This window comes from Phoenix dactylifera, chromosome 9 (genome assembly GCF_051530095.1).
Source record: "Phoenix dactylifera cultivar Ajwa chromosome 9, Ajwa_hap1_PhDact_Kaust_v1.1, whole genome shotgun sequence".
In the NCBI taxonomy this organism is placed as follows: domain Eukaryota; kingdom Viridiplantae; phylum Streptophyta; class Magnoliopsida; order Arecales; family Arecaceae; genus Phoenix; species Phoenix dactylifera.
In genome coordinates, this window is record NC_143198.1 from 7,571,090 (window position 1) to 7,588,838 (window position 17,749).

Sequence of the window (17,749 nt, forward strand, 5' to 3'; positions counted from 1 at the left end):
CACTTTTTCTTTTCTCTTCTTCGAAACCTTCAACCAAACAAAAGACATCACATTACTTTTTCGTTGACCATCCTTTTTCTCTTTCTTTTCCCACAGCAGAGGGACAAATTCGTAATTCTATGGAAAGCCAGCCCCAATCCCAAAGCGACCTTCCCCGCCCGGTGCCTGCACAACCTCACTACCAAGCCCGATGCACGAAACATTTGTTCCATCCAATAAAAACACCAGAATGGGCCAAAACTCAAATACCCTACGCTTGCTTGGCGAGTAAGATGTGGAACAAAGTAGGGAACGGTGTTTGCGGGAGAGGAGGGGACGGCGGGAGGGTTGGGGCAATTGGGTGAATAAAGTAAAAGGAGGGGTGACAAAGAGGGGATTCCATTGTATAATGCGAGGGGAGGGGACGACGGAGCGCCTGACCGTTCCCGATAAGCTTTGGTGATTGCTGGAATGGGAACGCTTAGGGCATCGACCCGCGAGCTCTACCTCCTTTTGGGTATATTAATCTGCTCCTAAAAAACCGATCTTTTTCTCCGATTTCCCCGCTCATCTCCTCTTCTCTCGCAAAACCCTAAGCCCTTGGCGTCTTCCTTCGTTCGTTCGCACTTGTTTCTTGGGTTTTTCTCGAGGGAACTACGGAGCGAGGGAGGAGGGATCGAGGTCCGCTAATGGCGGTCGCTTGTCCGAAGCGCGGGTAGCCGCGGGGGGAATTGTGTGGCTTCATGCGGAGGAGGTTGTTTCGGGGCGCGTAGCCGAGGGAGGCAGGAGGCCGACATTCGTGAGCGGAATCTGGGGCGTACGAGCGCGGCGCTGGGCGGCGGAACGATCGAGGTCTGTTGCCGAGGAATGCAGCAGGAACGGAGCTCGTTCCCTTCCAATCGGTAGCGAAACAGCCTTCGTAAAGTTTCAAGGTCCTCGAATTCTTGGTGTCGCAGATCCAGAGCGGAGAAGTGTAGGAGATTATAGATCTGTGAGCTGAAGACTTGGATCGAAGCGGCAAGGCGAGATTAGAACTTTTCCGCTCTCAAGGTGAGTTTTTTTTTTTTTTCCCCTTGAAGGACTGCGATCTCGTGTTGCATAAGACTTGGAGGAGGAGGAGGTGAGATGGGGACTGAGATTACAGTAGGGCTACTTTTTAAGCGAGCTCAGGCCTTATAGTTTCTCTTGTTGTTTGAATCAACTTTTTGTGGTTTTGGGGTCGTGGTCGTTTGGTTCTAAAGCTGCGAGGATTAAAGGCTCTGACTGCTTCTTTATTTGTATTTTTATGTAGAGAGAGTGCTTTCAAAAAACGTCCGAATTCGAGGCTTGCTGCTGCTGCGTCCGATTCTGCTGCGGTGCGTGCAGGCTGCAGTGCTGATCGCTGTCCGCCTGAGGGGAGAGCAGTGAAAGGGATAGAGAGAGAGAGAGAGAGAGAGAGAGAGAGAGCGGAGACCAGCTCATCGCTCCAGGTGTTGCTATGATATCGCTGTGGAAAGCTGAGGCTAGGAGCTGACATCTCCGGCCACCAACGCCATCTCGAGTGTCCAAAAGGTGACACCTTTCTCTCTTGTTCTCTCTCTCTTTCTCTTTTATCCCATCAGTACTGCACTGTGAATTCGTCATCAATGCTGAAGGATAGCGCCACCGACCCTCAGAAACCCTAGCCCGAGAGCGCAGCCGAGCTGCTTGCCTCGGTCTCTCGCCTCTTTCCCAAAAGGTGACCTTGGGATAAGAAAGGAGCGGTTGCGGAGGTGACAGGAACGAGCTCAACCCACGCACCCACCCAGTCTCGGCCCGGAAAGGCATGAAAGCGGGATGGAGGTGGAGGAGCACCACGCCTGCAAGCGATCCCGGGTCGGTAACGGCACCGCCAGCCGCAGCCAGGCGGCCAGGATAGGTTGCAAGGCCCTGCACCAGGAGGACGACGACGAGGATGGAGAAGGGAGGGGCGGTGGCGGCGCCACCCGTGAGAGCCTCGTTATGCCTTGGCACCACCCATCCTCCAGGATCTTCAGAGTCTCTCGGGCCGCCGGCGGCAAGGACCGCCACAGCAAGGTGTACACCGCCAAGGGCCTCCGGGATCGGAGGGTCCGCCTCTCGGTGTCCACTGCCATCCAGTTCTATGACCTCCAGGATCGTCTTGGTTTTGACCAGCCCAGCAAGGCCATCGAGTGGCTGATCAAAGCCGCTACTGCCGCCATCAACGAGCTCCCGGCTCTAGACGGCACCTTCCCGGAGGCTCCCAAGCCTCATCGTCCCGAAGAGAAGCTGATGGACGAGCCCGATGCTGAGGCGGAGCCCAGCTTCAGCCAGCAGCAGCAGCAGCATCTTTCACTCTCCAAGTCCGGCTGCAGCAGCACCTCCGAGACCAGCAAGGGCTCGGTCCTCTCCCTCTCCCGGTCCGAGATCCGCGTCAAGGCGCGAGAACGTGCCCGGGAAAGGGCCAAGGACAAGGAGGACCGAGACGATGGCCATGTCGCTGTCTCCCATCACCAGAACGTCAACCCCAGCCTCAACTCTCAGACCTCCTTCACCGAGCTTCTCACCGGCAGCAGCAGCAATGGCACCGCAGTTGCGGCTGCGCAGGCGAATTCCGCTGTTAATTGCATCCAGAAGCAAATGCGTCGCCTGACGACGGTCACCACCACTGCCGATTACTTTGGCCAAGCAGGTCTGTTTCCCCAGGCACAGAAGGCTCAGCAGCTGCCATCGGGGTTCTCGTCCCAAGCCCACTTTGGGAACAGCTCTCCCATGGGAATGGTGCCGTTCAACGTCGTAGCCGCTGCAGCGGCAGCTGGAGACCATTCGGAGATGCAGCAGTTCTCTTTCCTGCAGGACCATCTCATGCCCGCCTCGGCCGTGGCAGCTGCAGCCGGAGACTATAACCTCAACTTCCCCATCTCTTCTGGTCTTGCAGGTTTCAACAGGGGGACCCTTCAGTCCAATTCACAATCTCAGTTGCCTCACCACCACCTCCAGAGGCTCTCTTCTCCGGTAGACGGATCAAATCTGTCCTTCTTTGCCTCTGCTGCTTCAGCTGCAGCCGCCACTTCCACGGAGAACCAGTTCTCGGCTGGCTTTGATGGTCGCCTTCAACTCTTCTACGGCGATGGCTACCGGCATTCAGACCTGAAGGGGAAAGGGAAGAGCTGAGACTTTCTTTGCACCTTCTTCTTGCTGGTAAGAGGATTCACCTGTGATCTGTGGCTTCCCCCATGATAACTGCTTGCAATTGTTTTTTTCCCCTACAAAATGGGTTGTTAGTCGAATAGTTTAATCTAAAGCACTTGTCTGCTATCAATTTAGCCTAGGTTTCTCCGAGTGCTTTTTGCCTTTTTGTGTTTTATTGCTCCTTTCTTGATATCCTCATTTTGGGCTGCCATTGGTCATGTGCTTGTCTTTCTCGAGGGTGCATGCCTTTGATTCCCTAGCTTTTCTAACTGTTTGAATGATGCCCACTATGGGGGCGGGATGTACGGGTGTCCATCTTGGGCTTCGACCGCTCTCTGTAATCACTCCTATTTTGTTCCTTAGACCAGGTGTCGAACAGCCAATATAAGCGACCTATCTAAATAGAAAATGCTGAAGAAACACTCCTTATCTGTGTAATAAGCTACCTCAAAAATTTTAAATAATGATAATGCTCTCAATTTTTCTTTTTCTAGCTGAGCTCACAGTATGAAATTCCTGTTACCGTTACAAGATATATAATATGTAAAATTATAGAAAAAATCAGAAAATGGCAACAAAACAGTTTTTTGATATTTTTTATGGCATAGGTCTGTTCGAATTATTTAATCCTAATTTGCATTAGTGATTTGCATTAATTGACTGAAGCTGTGTTTTCTGGCTGCTAATGCAAATGATCATGTTCCATGCTAAAGAGGTCGTAAATAATCTCTCTCAACTAGGCTGTCCAAGTATCCATTTATCAAAAAAAAAAAAGAAAAAAAGAAAAGAAATCCAAAGATAGTGATTCCGAATTTAGTTTCATGCATTTCTCTGCTTCCTTTCCTTTTTTTTATCTGTCAACTGTCCTGAACTTATCTCTCTCTCTTTTCTTTCTGGAAGTTGCTTCCAAAACAGTTGACTGCTCTTGTCTTGTCTATTTCTTGTTTTTTCTACATCGTGCCTCAATGATATGAATTGCTTTGTACATGTATGATGATATGCATGGTCTTTGAATCTAGGTTGAAATAAAAGCAAGTTTCATAAAGATGGTTGGAAATAAAAGAATTTTATATTCTGTGCAAGTATGTAGGGATATTGATTTTGTGACTATTCCCATCTAAAGATTGTAATTCGCAGAAGAGTTGATTTGAACGATCCTCTACTGATGATAGCTCGACTTTACAACTTTTTTTTTAAACCAATGTTCTGCAGTTTCTTGAACAATATATGACTATTGAATTCCTTTTTAAATCCTCTTTAGGAGATCTGTAGGAAGCAGTAAAGGATTGATAAGGATTTATAAGGTGCTTATGATTACAAATTTTAACAAATTCCTTCGCAGATCTCCCGTGTTGACTCTATAGATGGAATTAGTTAAGGCGATAAAGTGCTTGCTTGTGCAGCTTGCTTAGTTTGCAGGGAGTCACGGTGCCATAAACTGCATGGGGCTATGAATTAGATCTAGCGGCCCTCCTGAATCATGTATGCCTCAACTCTTGTGCAGAGTGATTTATAGGAGCTTTTGGATCCAGTCAACATCCCCCATTGCATGCATCTCATGGTACATGCTTTGACAAATACTTTCAAACTAAACCAAACTCAGGAAAAAGGAACTTCTTGAAGGTGATGTGTTGCATTGGCAGCCTTACTAAATTATGAGACAAGCAAAATGAGCATGTGCAAATTTGGGTTGTCTATAGGTCTCATTCTGCTGGAAGAAGGATGTTGCTAGGGTAGCTTACCATTTGCTACGCAGCTGTGTAGCATATCAGTCTTAATTTCTGGTTTGCTTTCATTATTAAGCATTATCTTATTACTTGACTTTTTCCAACATCTTTTTTTCATTGTTGAGCTACATCTTTAGGTGTGACTTTTTTGGTGGTTGAACTTGATTCCTCTTGGAACCTTCAGTCATCTTGGTGTGCAAAATAATTACTCCACTAATTAGGCTCAGCACCTATTAAAAGTATGATTTGTTGTTTTCCAAAAAGAAATTCTTCATGCAGAATTCCACGAGTAGCTGAAATTTTCAATACATCTTCAAAATCTCGGTCCATGCACCCACTCCTTAGGCATTCATTACACTAAATATTTAACAGCTTTGCTTCCTCTTTACCAATCCTGAATTTGCTCCTATTACCTCTTCTCAAACCAGTCAACTAAGCTTCCACTTATGGTTTGAAAACTAGGTTTCATTATGCATTTTAATTTCAGTGGGGCCGAACAAGTTTGAATTTTGGCAAAGTCCATTTCAACTCTCAAAATTTTTCCCAAAAAAACAAAATAAGAAAAATAAATTTAAACAAAAAATGCTGGATATTACATCATTATGATTTGATATTTTTATTATCCATAAAGAATTATTAAGGTAAAGCCCAAAAGACTATGAAAGCAAGAAAGTAATTCAAGAGAAGTATATCATATCATTTCAAAAATATAGTGTTCTATTTAAAACCATATATTTTACATTTGTGTTGAATGGTCAAATTGTGATAGTTCCCAAGAGGTAAGCAAGTTTACAATTTTTTTTTTTGTAAATCTAATCAATTTAAAACAATCATAACAATGTTTTTTCAAATAAATTATGCTTTCCCTAAATATTTTGCGAATCAACACCAACATGCTTTCCAATCTACTTAAAACTTGCAGTATTCCGATTTAATCTGGGGAAAATGCTTTCTAGAGGCTAAGTTTATCTCCTATGAGCAAGCTCTAACTCAAAATAAAAATAAAAAAGATAAAATTAATTTCTTCTGCTTTGTATATTTTTTAGTTTTGATTAGAACTTCTCAATGTTGCTAAATTTCAACAATTGACATAAATTGCCAAAAAAAACTGAGTGTTTTCAGATTTATCTTGGCTAAAACGTTTAAATCCCGACCAACATTTGAAAGTCTGATTCAAGCAAGAATATAGAGCACTCAGAGGCATGTTTTGTTTGTTATCCATGGTAACTAATTTGCTGCATTTTTATATGTTTTTGAATTGATGTTACCAAACATGCAGTAATTTTTTTTGTAGATATATGGTTTAAAAAACTACTCCTTTGGAAAAAACCAATGGAAGTGATAATGATTGAAGGGTTTGAGAAAATTGAGTCAAATTTTGATTGTGTATGTCAAAGGTTGAGCCCACACCAGAGCCAACAATGTGCTGAATGATTGGGGTAGCTTAGAGAAGATATTTTTTGAAACCTTGGAGATTGGAGGGTGTTGAACTCAAAATATTAATTTTGTCCATGAGTTTCAGAAGTTCAGGAGTGTCATGTAGTAGAAGTCGATGAGTCTAATTAAATGTTAGTTGGATGGGGTATATAAGTTGTGCTAGAGCTATGTCTTGTAGTTGAAAGTGTATATATAATCAGCAGTGTGCAAGTCAGAAGGGTCATGACCATGACAAGGCTATCTAAGGTTGGACATTGTTGTGCGCAGATGCAGATATTGTATGAAGAAGAGCAAGTCCGGGTCTATGGTTAGTCCCAGGTTCTCTGTTTCCACAGCAAAACATACCCAAGATGTTATGCACTTGTGTTTAGCTTAATGTATATTAGAATTTCTGCTTTTTTAAATTGATCATTATATTTTTCCTCCCCCTCATAATTAATATGCTTCCACTGCATGCATGAGAGATTTAAGAATGTGTAAGAGCGTAAGTTCTCTGAGCACTTAATTTCAAACATTGGGTGGGTACCAAGAAGATTTCATCACTAAGATGTGGACAAATTCGGAGGTGGGACTGCAAAGCATCTTGTGGGTGCTGAGATGACTTTCTGAAAAGGGAGACGGCACCTGTGATGCGTTTGCAGTTCAAAATTTGGAATGATATTGGAGAGAGTGCAGAGTGAAAGAGGGTTAAAAGATTATCAAGAGCCTATGAAATCCTGAAACTCTTCGCTTCCATGCTGTTCTCTGTCTCATGTAAAAAACACACATGTACCTGTTAACTATATGGATCAGACAAATATAGTAGGAAGTTTCAGTTAACTGACTCTCATTTAAATTTGAAAAATAATTACTATTCCACTTGCCAATTAATCAACTTTTCCTATAATTGATTAAAGTAATGTTTTGCTGTCTACCTTGTAATGATGTCATCCTAGCATATGCCACTTAAGTTTAAAATAAAAAGTCATTTCTTTAAAATGTTGAACATGAGTGACTCATTTAAACTTTTGAGTGATCCAAAAAACTGTATTATGAGAGAATAGGAAGAAGAAAACATCAATAACAGAATAGGAACATATTTTCTAAATATACCCTAGACGAACCGGGTTAATTGGGAGATAGTGAATTTCAAATGACGAAAACAATTTTGAAATAAGTAAACCAACAAACTATATAATTTAGGTTCCTATAAACTCAACAACTATGGGTGTTCTAAATTAAAGTTACATGGTTTTCATGTAATGATCCTGATTGGGATTTTAAAATAAATGGGGTTCTTTCTAGCAAGCTGAAGATAATGTGAAAGAGACATTTCTCATGTATAATTATATATGAGAAATTGTGGGTGGATAAATAAGCCCAATGTTTTTCTATTGAGCCTATCATCAACATACATGCCATCCTCTCTCTCTCTCTTATTTAGGATATAATAAGGGGCAACTGACATCCTAATAGATAGCTACACCATAGATATGCTTGAACTTGAAATTTCCATAATATTGTTTGGCCTTTTAGTTGCCATAAAACTAAAAGAGTTGTCATTGACTTGTTAGTCGTGATGAACATTGTTTTGCCCAATTTGAATGAAGATGCCTGATTGTGCATACATGAGCATATTTTGTCATCTTGTTACATCCTTATTGTAGTTCTCCCCATCCTTGTCATCCTTTTGAATAGTGGATGGATGATCTTATCATGTCCTACAAAGCAATCGTAGGCAGATCATAAGTGATTATGAGACTTTGTTTAGTGATATAGTCTCTCAATTAGCGGTTGTTGAATTGACCCGAACTGGGCAATTCAGCTCATATTAAATTGAACTGACGCCAAGTCGAGATGTTTTGACAATGTGGGTTGGTTAGGGCCATAAAACCCCTCCCTCCTCTAGGTTTGATGGTTTGAGAGCCTTCAAGGGGATCTGTCAATCCACCCCCCCCCCCCCCCCCCCCTCCCTCCCGTTTGACATTGTGATGTTGTTGGCTGGTAGGCCTCCTCCCCTCTTTATTAGATGCTCGTTCTCTCTCTCCCCCTCTTTGACACCAATGCCATTAGCCAAAAAGCCTCCCTCCTCTCTCCCCCCTCTCATTCTTCGCCAGATGATATCTCGCTCTCCCTCCCCACTCTTCAATGTTGCGATGTTGTCAGCCAATAAGCCTCCCACCTCTCTCTCTCTCTCTCCTCCCTTTTCCTCTCTTCTCTTTCTTCTTCTCTTTCTGCCTCTCTCTCCCCATTCTTCAGTCTGCCTCGACTCGGTATAATATGCACTTGTGTCGTATCAAACCATTCACCAGCTGGTATAAACCCTGATGTTAGTCCAGGCGTCCAGCAGACCTTTCTCTCGATCATTGCAATCCTTGCTTCCAGAATTCATTATTTGCTTAGGGCCACTTATTTTAGTCTTAACTTATGATGGATTCTTGCTGTTGGCACAAGTTTTTGTTGTCCACAACCATTGCAGCTTTTTGCAGGATTCTCATGTTAGTACCCTTTGATTTTCAATGCAAGCTGTTGCTTTTATAACTTTAATCTTAAATACACGAGTATTATAAAACATGGAAGTAAAGATCTTTCATTTGTCAAGATTAGTACATGGTCTCAGAACACTTGAAATGAATACATGCTTATTTAATAGATTTTGTTGATATTAAATACATGGTAAGTAATTTGACATTTGTAGGTGGAAACTATTTTTATGGACAAGTACATCCTTGAACATTATAAAAAAGTAGAAACCATTTCTAAACACATCTAATTGTATATGCAGGCAATGTACCTTTTTTTTAATGTTTTTATACATAACTTTGCTACCTAAGATTAATCATGACATTCAACGATCAATTAAAATGTTTTTTCGTTTTAAGGGATAATTCAAATGGTATTAGCATTCGATTCACCCTAAATCTTATTGGAACACTCATTCTCTTACAACTCTTGAAAATCCATATGTACATAAGCCATCCAAAGGAGTCTTCTTTTCTCACTCTCAATAATACAGTCCTAAGAAATAATCCACCATAATGCTCATTGGAATCATCTTACCATTATTGATCACACACTACATATCAAATGCTTTTTTGCTACATGTGCCAACTTTGCAAAGAAAGTGGTCATGTAGAAACAAGAGTTTGTAGGATTAGCAATATCGATATTGTGACTAGTGTGGGTCACCTACCGAGTCAGTACATGACACCATGTTGGTTCGGTGTCAATACCCCAAAATAGAAGGGAGGGAGGGAGGCATGGGGGTAGGTGGCAACCTGGCGGAGGATGTTGGGGTGGCAATACTGGAAGAGGTTGCGGTGATGAAGGTGTCAAGGTTGTGAAGTAAAGCAGGCAATGCCGATGAAGGGTTTGGGTTGGGAGTAGAAGATGTTGAAGGTGAATTGAGGAGGAAGAGAGGGAGGGGGACGGTGATGTGCTCGGATGAGGCAATTAACGGTGGCAGTTGAAGGTGACTGACGTTGATTGTAGGAGGTGAGGAGAGATATGAGAGATAAGGATTAAGATCGGTTTGGTTCGGTCCTTGCAAACTAGGTTAGTAGAGCTCGAAACTGTGTGGAACCGGTTGGTTCAGCCCAAGTTGGATGTTTTGGCCGGGTTTGCCTCCTACCCCAGTTTTTTTTTTTGGTAAATCGGCATCTCACTAGGTATTGCGAGTATGCCCCGAAGCATCAAAATACAAAATACGAGCTAAGTCCTACAGAATGGGGGTGCTGCTCTCCCATAGGGAAGCCCCGATATGACGTGCTGTAAAGGAGGCGACCCAGTCTGCCGCCCTGTTCTTTTCTTATCCCATTTTGAAAGTTTGAATTGTCGTAGTTTTAGGTTGGTTCGGTTCGATGCATGGTATGCCATACCGGGCCAAACCAGACGGTACAAGATGTACCATACTGTACCAATTCGGTATCGGTATTCGATATGGGTGGCGTATTAACACTCGGTACGCCAAAAAAAAATTTATACCGTACCATACTAACACTGTGCCAGTGTGGCACCGGTACAGGATCCGGTACAGAGACGGCGAACCTTGGTTCGATGCATTTCTAATCACTTAGTTTAGGATAGTTCGACAATTGTTGGGTATTCCACCACTTGAAAGTCCGGACTAAATTACAATTTGATGGATTCCTTTAGACCAAATTACAGTTTGATGCATTTCTATTTAGTTTATATCGCTAACTCATTTTTGTAGTAGATATGTTAGGAAAGACATTTTAGGATCAAAGAGATGACATCAAGGTTTCTTCAACCAGATAAAAGAGGTTGGTACTTTTTTGTGGTTTGATTGGATTGATGGCACTATTGGAGCAAATCATTAAGTATGCTAAAATTTTTAAGGCTTGTAATTTGTTAATTCAAGTCAGATGATTGAACATTTTGGTTTGGGATCTTTTGGTAGCCGGCATGATGAGAAATATAGTAAAGATCTAACAAATAAACACACATTTGCGAGGTACAGAATGACCTCCAGCTTCCTCCCTCTTTTGCATTACACCACAATCACCATCTACATGTGCCTTCCATCTCCAGATGATTGAAACATTTTGGTTTGGGATCTTTTGGTTGCCAACATGATGAGAAATATAGTAAAGATCTGACAAATAAAGCCCAAAAATCGTCAACATTTTGTTTATTTTGTGTAAGACATTTACAAGGTACAGAATGACCTCCAGCTTCCTCTCTCATTTGCATTACACCACAATCACCATCTACCTGTGCCTTCCATCTCCATAGTCACCCTCTACACTGAAAACTAGTTCGGTTATGACATTTATGTTGGAGATCAGACATGTTGCTTCAAAAAAAAAGTCACCTGGGTGCTGTCATAAAACTTTTACTTGTAATATCTGAAAAACAGTAAATTATCTTATCTGTTGTTACAGCTTTTTCGGCATTAGAGCTTACATAGAATTTGTAATTGTAAAAATTGTGGTAGCCATGTCAAAAGTTGTCAATCTTGAACCAAACATAATGAGAATATTTAGACCAGTGTTTATCTTTGTTAGTCGGATAGGAACTGTTTGTCCAACTCTGCATTTTGGATGATTGGTGCATATTTCTGATTATGCATGATTGTGCAACATAGTGAAGAATGGGTCTGCACTGATGCAATGTGTCACAGGAGAACAGTCTTAAGGGTTTAAAAGTAGCGGCACTTTAACATGGAGAAGTATTTTATGATTGGAGCATGTATCTAAGTGATGGAAGTGGTTTGCAAAGAATCAAGATTGTAAGGTGGTTTTATGTGATCAGAGTTAAGAATGTCTGTTTGTAATGATGCTACTTAGGTGCTTTTCTGAAACTCCCATATTGTTAGATGTCTCAGAATTCTGATTATTTGGGACTTTTCAGGATCTTGATTTTCATACTTAATTTGTTACTTAAAAATTTTGGCACTTGTTACCTTTCCATCACATAAACTATATCTTTGTTTTTAAGGAGTTGCAGCAGAGAAAAATTTTGTTCCTTCATCCACTGACGTGGAAGATTTGACAACTGTACATTGAAAAAATGCTACCTTAGGAATAATGTAACTTCTATAGAGTTACTGCCAATCAAATTCACATCGATTATTCTTGATGCATCGCTGTGTTTCTTTGTAAAATATCACTTAGATAATAAACTTTGGTTTCCCAACATTTGCATATATATACTTAACAGATACATTAACCATGCTTGTAATGCCAATTTTAAATTTAGTGATTCATATAATATTATGGTAAGAATTAGCACCTACGAGTGCATTTTTCTTGATTACATCCCTCTGGTTGTTACTGCTTCCTGATAAAAAAAGGCTTCGGTTTCAACAGGTTCTAGAAATGGTAGTTCAGATCCTATGATTGTCAGATTCTCCATTTCTATCTTGCTCCACCTGCTATTGATCGTTTTGTTAGTGCTGCTGATTCTGCGGACAGGGCTATGATGTATGAGTGGCATGATCCCCTGAATTCTCTCTTTTTCAGAAAATTGCTGAATTGATTTGTCTTGCAGCTTGCACCTCTATGCTATCTGGTGATTTTATTTATTTTTCTTTCCATGAGCTATTTGCCCAAGCACTCAACTGTAACACTGGTTTTGGCAATGCATTTTTCATTGGTAATTTGCTAAAGGGAACAAGTGAAAGCAACCACTCTTTGTTTGCCTAATTGAAATACAAGGATGAAATTATAATTTAGACAATATAATAGAACATGGCAAACAATATAGTATATAAAGGACAGAATTATGTATCAGATACCAGTCCGATACGAGTGATTGATCTTGATATTTCAGAATTTTGTGTGCTTCTTATAGTTAGCTTTTGTAAATGTTAAGCACTGCATCTAGGACATTAAGAATATTCAGAATCATAGCTTTTATTCTTTGAAGTCATGTGCCACGACATTTTGCAATATAGGCAAATGACACATCCCGTGTTATGCATCAATATATGTGCATTTAAATTCTTTGAATCAGGTTATTAATTTGTTTGAATTTCCCTGTTCATTTAAAATGGCAATCTACTACAGCAGTACTGAATTTTTTTCAATTGACAGTTGCAGGAATGGAAGACAGCAACCATGGTGAACTCAAGCACTTCGCACACAAGGCATCTGAAATATGATATTATATTAATGCTGTTATTAGAACTATTTTTGCTGTATTCATGAGCCGTATGATTTTATCTTTTGTGTGGATTGAGGGTTATACCTCATCATCAGAACCATATACAATTTCTTGCGTAACTTCTTATTGCTGTCCTGAATTCATTAAGCTGTGGATCTGAGATATTTGGAGCTAATTGAAGTGCAGCGGATTTGTTCGTTCATGTTGCTCTAAATGTCATCGAACGCATGTAGGTGCTCTTGCAGTTAAATAATTTAGGCTGTACTGGTGGAAATTTTGTTTCTCATGGGACTCGTACTGTATTCATCAGATCATAGACCCGAACAGGGTGTAAAGTGTGGTGCTTGTCCTGGTGGTTGATCATGCCTGGTTGTTTATTGTTGTGCTTTGAAGGCTCCCATCCGTACTATTTGGTTTGTGAATGGAACTCTACAGTATCCACGCAAGAGTTTCAACATGCTGAAGCCTTCCTGTAAGCTTGGAAAATTGGTTGGTTGGTGAATTATTGGTACTATTGCAATTTTGGAAAAATGCTCCATTCTACTGTTTTTTCTAATGGTATTGAATTACTATTATCTTAATCTCCTTGTATTATTCGGGTTCTACTCGCTGCTAAACGTTAAGCTCCCAACTTTGGCCATATATTGATTTCATACGCATGATTAGTTCCAATGCTTTCCATGCAGAATGTTCGGAGCTCATTCTGTCGCATATCAATTTCATTGATATGATGTTCGCGAGCAGCGCTCCTGATTAGTTCCAACGTACACCACGACGACCGCAGCCACGAGACCTTACATCCTATGTTGCTCTAAAATAGCATCTCTAGTACTCTTCTAAATCACAGGCTTCTCATCACGATCAAATAATCCATCCTCAAGCATTAAAAAGGAAAAATAGCCAGACATGACCCCAGAAAAAAGCAACAATGTTACAGATTACACCCACAAGTCTATTTGCTGGTTTATATAGCAATCTAGTGTTGCTGAGATATCAGTGTAAACAAAAGACAAAACTAAAATAAACAAGCTTGTAAATTAAAAGGTTGTCTTTGGTTCTTAATGGTAGTTTACAACCTGAAAATTTAGACGGGCACTACATGAGGTTACAAGATCACGACAATTTTTGAAAAATTAGAACTTGATACAAGTTCGGTAGAAGAATAACTGATAGATTGATCAGTGCAAGCATGCTAATGCACCAAATACAACATATACGTTCACTAAAAAACCATCCAGAAGGAACAATATTGACACTGTAACGTGAGGTGGGGTAGAGAATAATAGAGACTGCTCTAACTGCCCCTTATGTATTTACTTAAACAAGGGGACCCGGAAAACGGGAGCATGTTGCATGTCAGTTCATGAAGGTGATGTTGCAGCCCATAATCATTGCAGCAGCAAGAGGTGAGAGTGAAGGAGTTGATCACAATCAGATAATGGTCTCTCTTGTTATCTACCTCCAAGGAGTCACTCCCCATCTCTCTAGAACTTCCAAAAACCTGAAAATTGCAACGATGAAATGGTTAATTTACTTGTGCTTAGCAGAAAAATTTGCTCATGAACCATAAAAAATAACATTAAGAAATGCACTCATTATACATTAAGCAATATCAGAAATGAGTTGAAAAATAGTTCATAATTCCTCAGAAGTAATTCTAAAAATCCAAAAGTGGCAATTCATCGAAGATGATAAGACATAATATCAACAGCAGCTTTGACTTCAATTTATAGGTAGACAAGGGGCATGGGCAATTTTGAGTTATCCTATGGCTTCCAAAGTTCCAACCTTGATGAAGGGGGGAATTTGATGCTAGATTTACGGCATAACAATGGAAAAATTTTACCAGCAGGCTGCATGGAAGATTTAGTAAATTTTGATGAAAAAGACCCTCACAGAGCTGTTCAACACTAAAGACGGTCAAAGACACTGGAGGTCGTTGAAAAGAAATTCCAAAGAACATTGATACAACTAAATCTTAATATATGGAACCCACATTTTCAATTAATCATTGTTTTATGATGACCATTCAACATATTCTAATAAGTATAATAGTGCAAGAATTTATGACGGTAGCACTTAGATAGAGGGACTATAATCCCTTAAATATCATACCTACCCATTAAATGATATGAATAGTACTTTAGTGAAATTTGAAGGATGAATGAAGGAGAACTTATATGAACTTCACCAATTATGTGGTTTCTAGAAGTTCCAAAACATTCAGTGATCCCACTCAAACACGGCTAAAACATATGTTCCAAAATATTATTTATAATGCCAAACTTGTGATCCCCACAATGTTACTCCAGGTAAACTTCGATTGACGAACTGTAATACCACGAACAATTACATGCATTTCAATAAAAAGAAAATAATTCAGTAGACTCTAAGCTTTCTTTTCCTGCATAATTAACACCTGTAGTCCAATCTCAGCAATTTAATAATCAATTTGCAAGAAAAAACTGAAGTGCAATCAAACCTCAAAAATGAAACAATCAAAAGCATCAAATTAAATAACATACAAAATGCGAATAACTTTCAATCCAATGGCCTTGGCAGGAAGCACCTACGTCCAGGTCCTCAGCATATGGAAATGAACAACCAAGCGGGAAGAGATGTGCATTTCTCACACAACTACACATCCTTTCTCCTTTTCCTCTATTTTCATCATCTTTTGCTCATCACATCACAGGGGAACACAACCAGAAATACTTGTAAACCCAACCCATTTAAAACTCCATGGTACCATAGAGTTCTTGCTAAGATAACCTACAAGCCGGTGATGTATAAATTAAAGATGGAAACTTTCGATCTCCAACCTGAAAGTTCGTCCACAGCTCATAAAAGCTAAATTCTTAAGCAAGAGAGAAACATAGAACGAAACCTAAAATTTACCTCCGGGAGGATCAACTTTCCGGGCGGTTCATTCCAAGTTCAGAAGGAATTCATCTCCAGGCAGTAAGTCGTCCTCTTCAGGAGCATCTTAGATGCGGTCCTGTACGGCTCTTCAAAGGCATGCGACACCCAGCATCCATCAGAGGACCCAATGCTCCCACCGGGTGCCTCCCTGGACTGATCCTCGCTCGGGCGAATGGCCACCAGCGTTGCTCCCTTGAGGAGCACCCCACCGGGAAGTTCCAGGTGGGGAGCGTAGCAGAGCCGCATGGTGAGGGCCGGCAAGAGGGTCCGCTGTGAGGTGCCTGAAGCCGATACCGGCTTCACCCGCAGATCCTGCAGCTGCCCCTTGTTCATGGCCAGCACCCCCTGCCCATCAGCGTCTGTGAGATCCAAGCTCTCCAGTGTCTCGTGGTCGGCGATGATCGGCTGGAGGAGGTAATGACGGGCGGAGGCGGCGATGAGGGAGCTGATGGTCCACAGCACCCTAAGCTTCAAGGTTCCATTGAACTCTGGGATGCTCCCGCTGTCATCCCCGCTGCATGCGTCCTGGATGCTAGGGTTAGGGTTGGAAGAGTTGGGAGAGACAATGGACGAGGCGCCGAGGATGACGCAGCTGTCCAGGGTGGAGCCGAAGTCCGCTTTCCACTTGAGGAGGACACCGTCGTCGACTCCGAGCTCGCCGGCGGGGAGCTCGATCCGGAGGCGGCGGATCTCCTTGAAGTTCTTCAGGACCTCGGTCGGGGAGTGGTGGGAGACCTCGGAAGACGAAGAAGACGCCGAGGATCTCCGGGCAGCGGCGGAGGCAGGGATGAGCATCTGGCCGAGGGCCTGGAGGGGCTTGACGAGGCCGTCGAGGACGAGGCGGCCAAGGTGGGACAAGACACCGCGGCCCTTGTCCAGGCCGCAGCCGGAGGAGGCGGCGGCGGCGGCGGCGGCGGACGACGGGGTAGCGTCGTCGGAGATGACGCAGTCGACGCGGACGACGACGTCATCAACGAGGGGGACAAGGGCTTGGAAGCGTCGGCAGACGACGCAGCACCGCCCAAGCCCCTTGACGTCCCCGATCCGGTTGAAGACCACGAGGAGCACCGAGTCCGGCAGCCGGTCGAAGTGGTCGATCCCCTCTTCCTCCTCCTCCCCCTCAACCGCCGCCGCCTTCCCCGCTGCCTGATCACCGCGCCATGGCGGCGATCCCTCAAGATCTGCCTCTCCCCGGCTGCCGGATGCCGCCATCGGATCCAAATACTTGGATAAATACCAAAAATATCGAAGCAAGCGGACGAGAAGCGCGTAGACACCCTAGAACGCCACCATTCCCGTAGATCCAAGGATGGAACCCGATGGAGGACGAGGAGGAGAAGCCCTAACCCCAAAACCTAATCCTAAGCCTAAGCCTAACCCTAAAGAAGAGCGGAGATGGGGGAGGACGGGGATTGAGGGTTCCAAAGGCGTAAATTTTGGAACGGAACGGAAATGGAAATAGAGAGGGGAAGGAGGTGTCGTGACTTGCGGGGGTTGAAGAAGAAGAAGACAGGACAAGAGGTGCAGAAAGGAGAGAAACCCTAGAACTAATTCTAATTATTTAATTATTTATTGTATTTGTTTATTTTTGTTTAAAAAAAAAAGAAATGATGGGAAAGAAATGGGATTGCGAGTACCTTTGCACCCTAGCCCATGCAAGTAGAGGGAGAAAAAAAAAAAAAAGCTTTCTTTCCATTATTTTTTACTATTTTTTTTCTGTTTATTTGAATTGAATTTTGTCTGTTTTTTATTTTATTTTATTATTTCTTATTTTTTAGGTCCCCGGTGCGGCAGAAAAATAGCGGAAATGGAGGGACAGAGCCCGCGAGAAAGGGGGGCGGGCAATGGGAGTTCCTTTTGGGCTGGCACGCACGTGCGAGAGGGGAAGTATCCAATATTCTTCCATT

At 42.3% G+C, this 17,749-nt stretch overlaps 2 protein-coding genes across 5 annotated transcripts; one reads left to right on the forward strand and one right to left on the reverse strand.

Annotated features, from left to right (window-relative positions):
* The first annotated feature begins 371 nt into the window (after window positions 1-371).
* Window positions 372-13,122, forward strand: LOC103710525 (transcription factor PCF6). Of its 4 annotated transcripts, XR_015968706.2 has the most exons (5): window positions 416-1,029; window positions 1,271-1,530; window positions 1,614-3,159; window positions 12,125-12,238; window positions 12,851-13,122. XR_015968706.2 is itself a non-coding variant. In XM_088704149.2 (4 exons), the coding sequence occupies exon 3, from the start codon at window positions 1,795-1,797 to the stop codon at window positions 3,130-3,132; it is 1,338 nt and encodes a 445-aa protein (XP_088560275.1). In that variant the 5' UTR covers window positions 372-1,029; window positions 1,271-1,530; window positions 1,614-1,794; the 3' UTR covers window positions 3,133-3,159; window positions 12,851-13,122. The 4 variants fall into 4 exon arrangements, 3 of the variants coding, with proteins under 3 accessions (XP_088560275.1, XP_088560276.1, XP_088560277.1); XM_088704149.2 differs by lacking the exon at window positions 12,125-12,238 and having other exon boundaries at window positions 372-1,029; XM_088704150.2 differs by lacking the exon at window positions 12,125-12,238 and having other exon boundaries at window positions 1,619-3,159.
* An 814-nt stretch (window positions 13,123-13,936) lies between these two features.
* On the reverse strand, window positions 13,937-17,536 carry LOC103710526 (F-box protein At5g46170). Its single transcript, XM_008796281.6, has 2 exons — window positions 15,819-17,536; window positions 13,937-14,421 (listed from the first exon to the last, which is right to left on the reverse strand). Exon 1 carries the CDS (start codon window positions 17,052-17,054, stop codon window positions 15,858-15,860), a length of 1,197 nt encoding a protein of 398 aa, XP_008794503.2. The 5' UTR covers window positions 17,055-17,536; the 3' UTR covers window positions 13,937-14,421; window positions 15,819-15,857.
* Window positions 17,537-17,749: the final 213 nt, after the last annotated feature.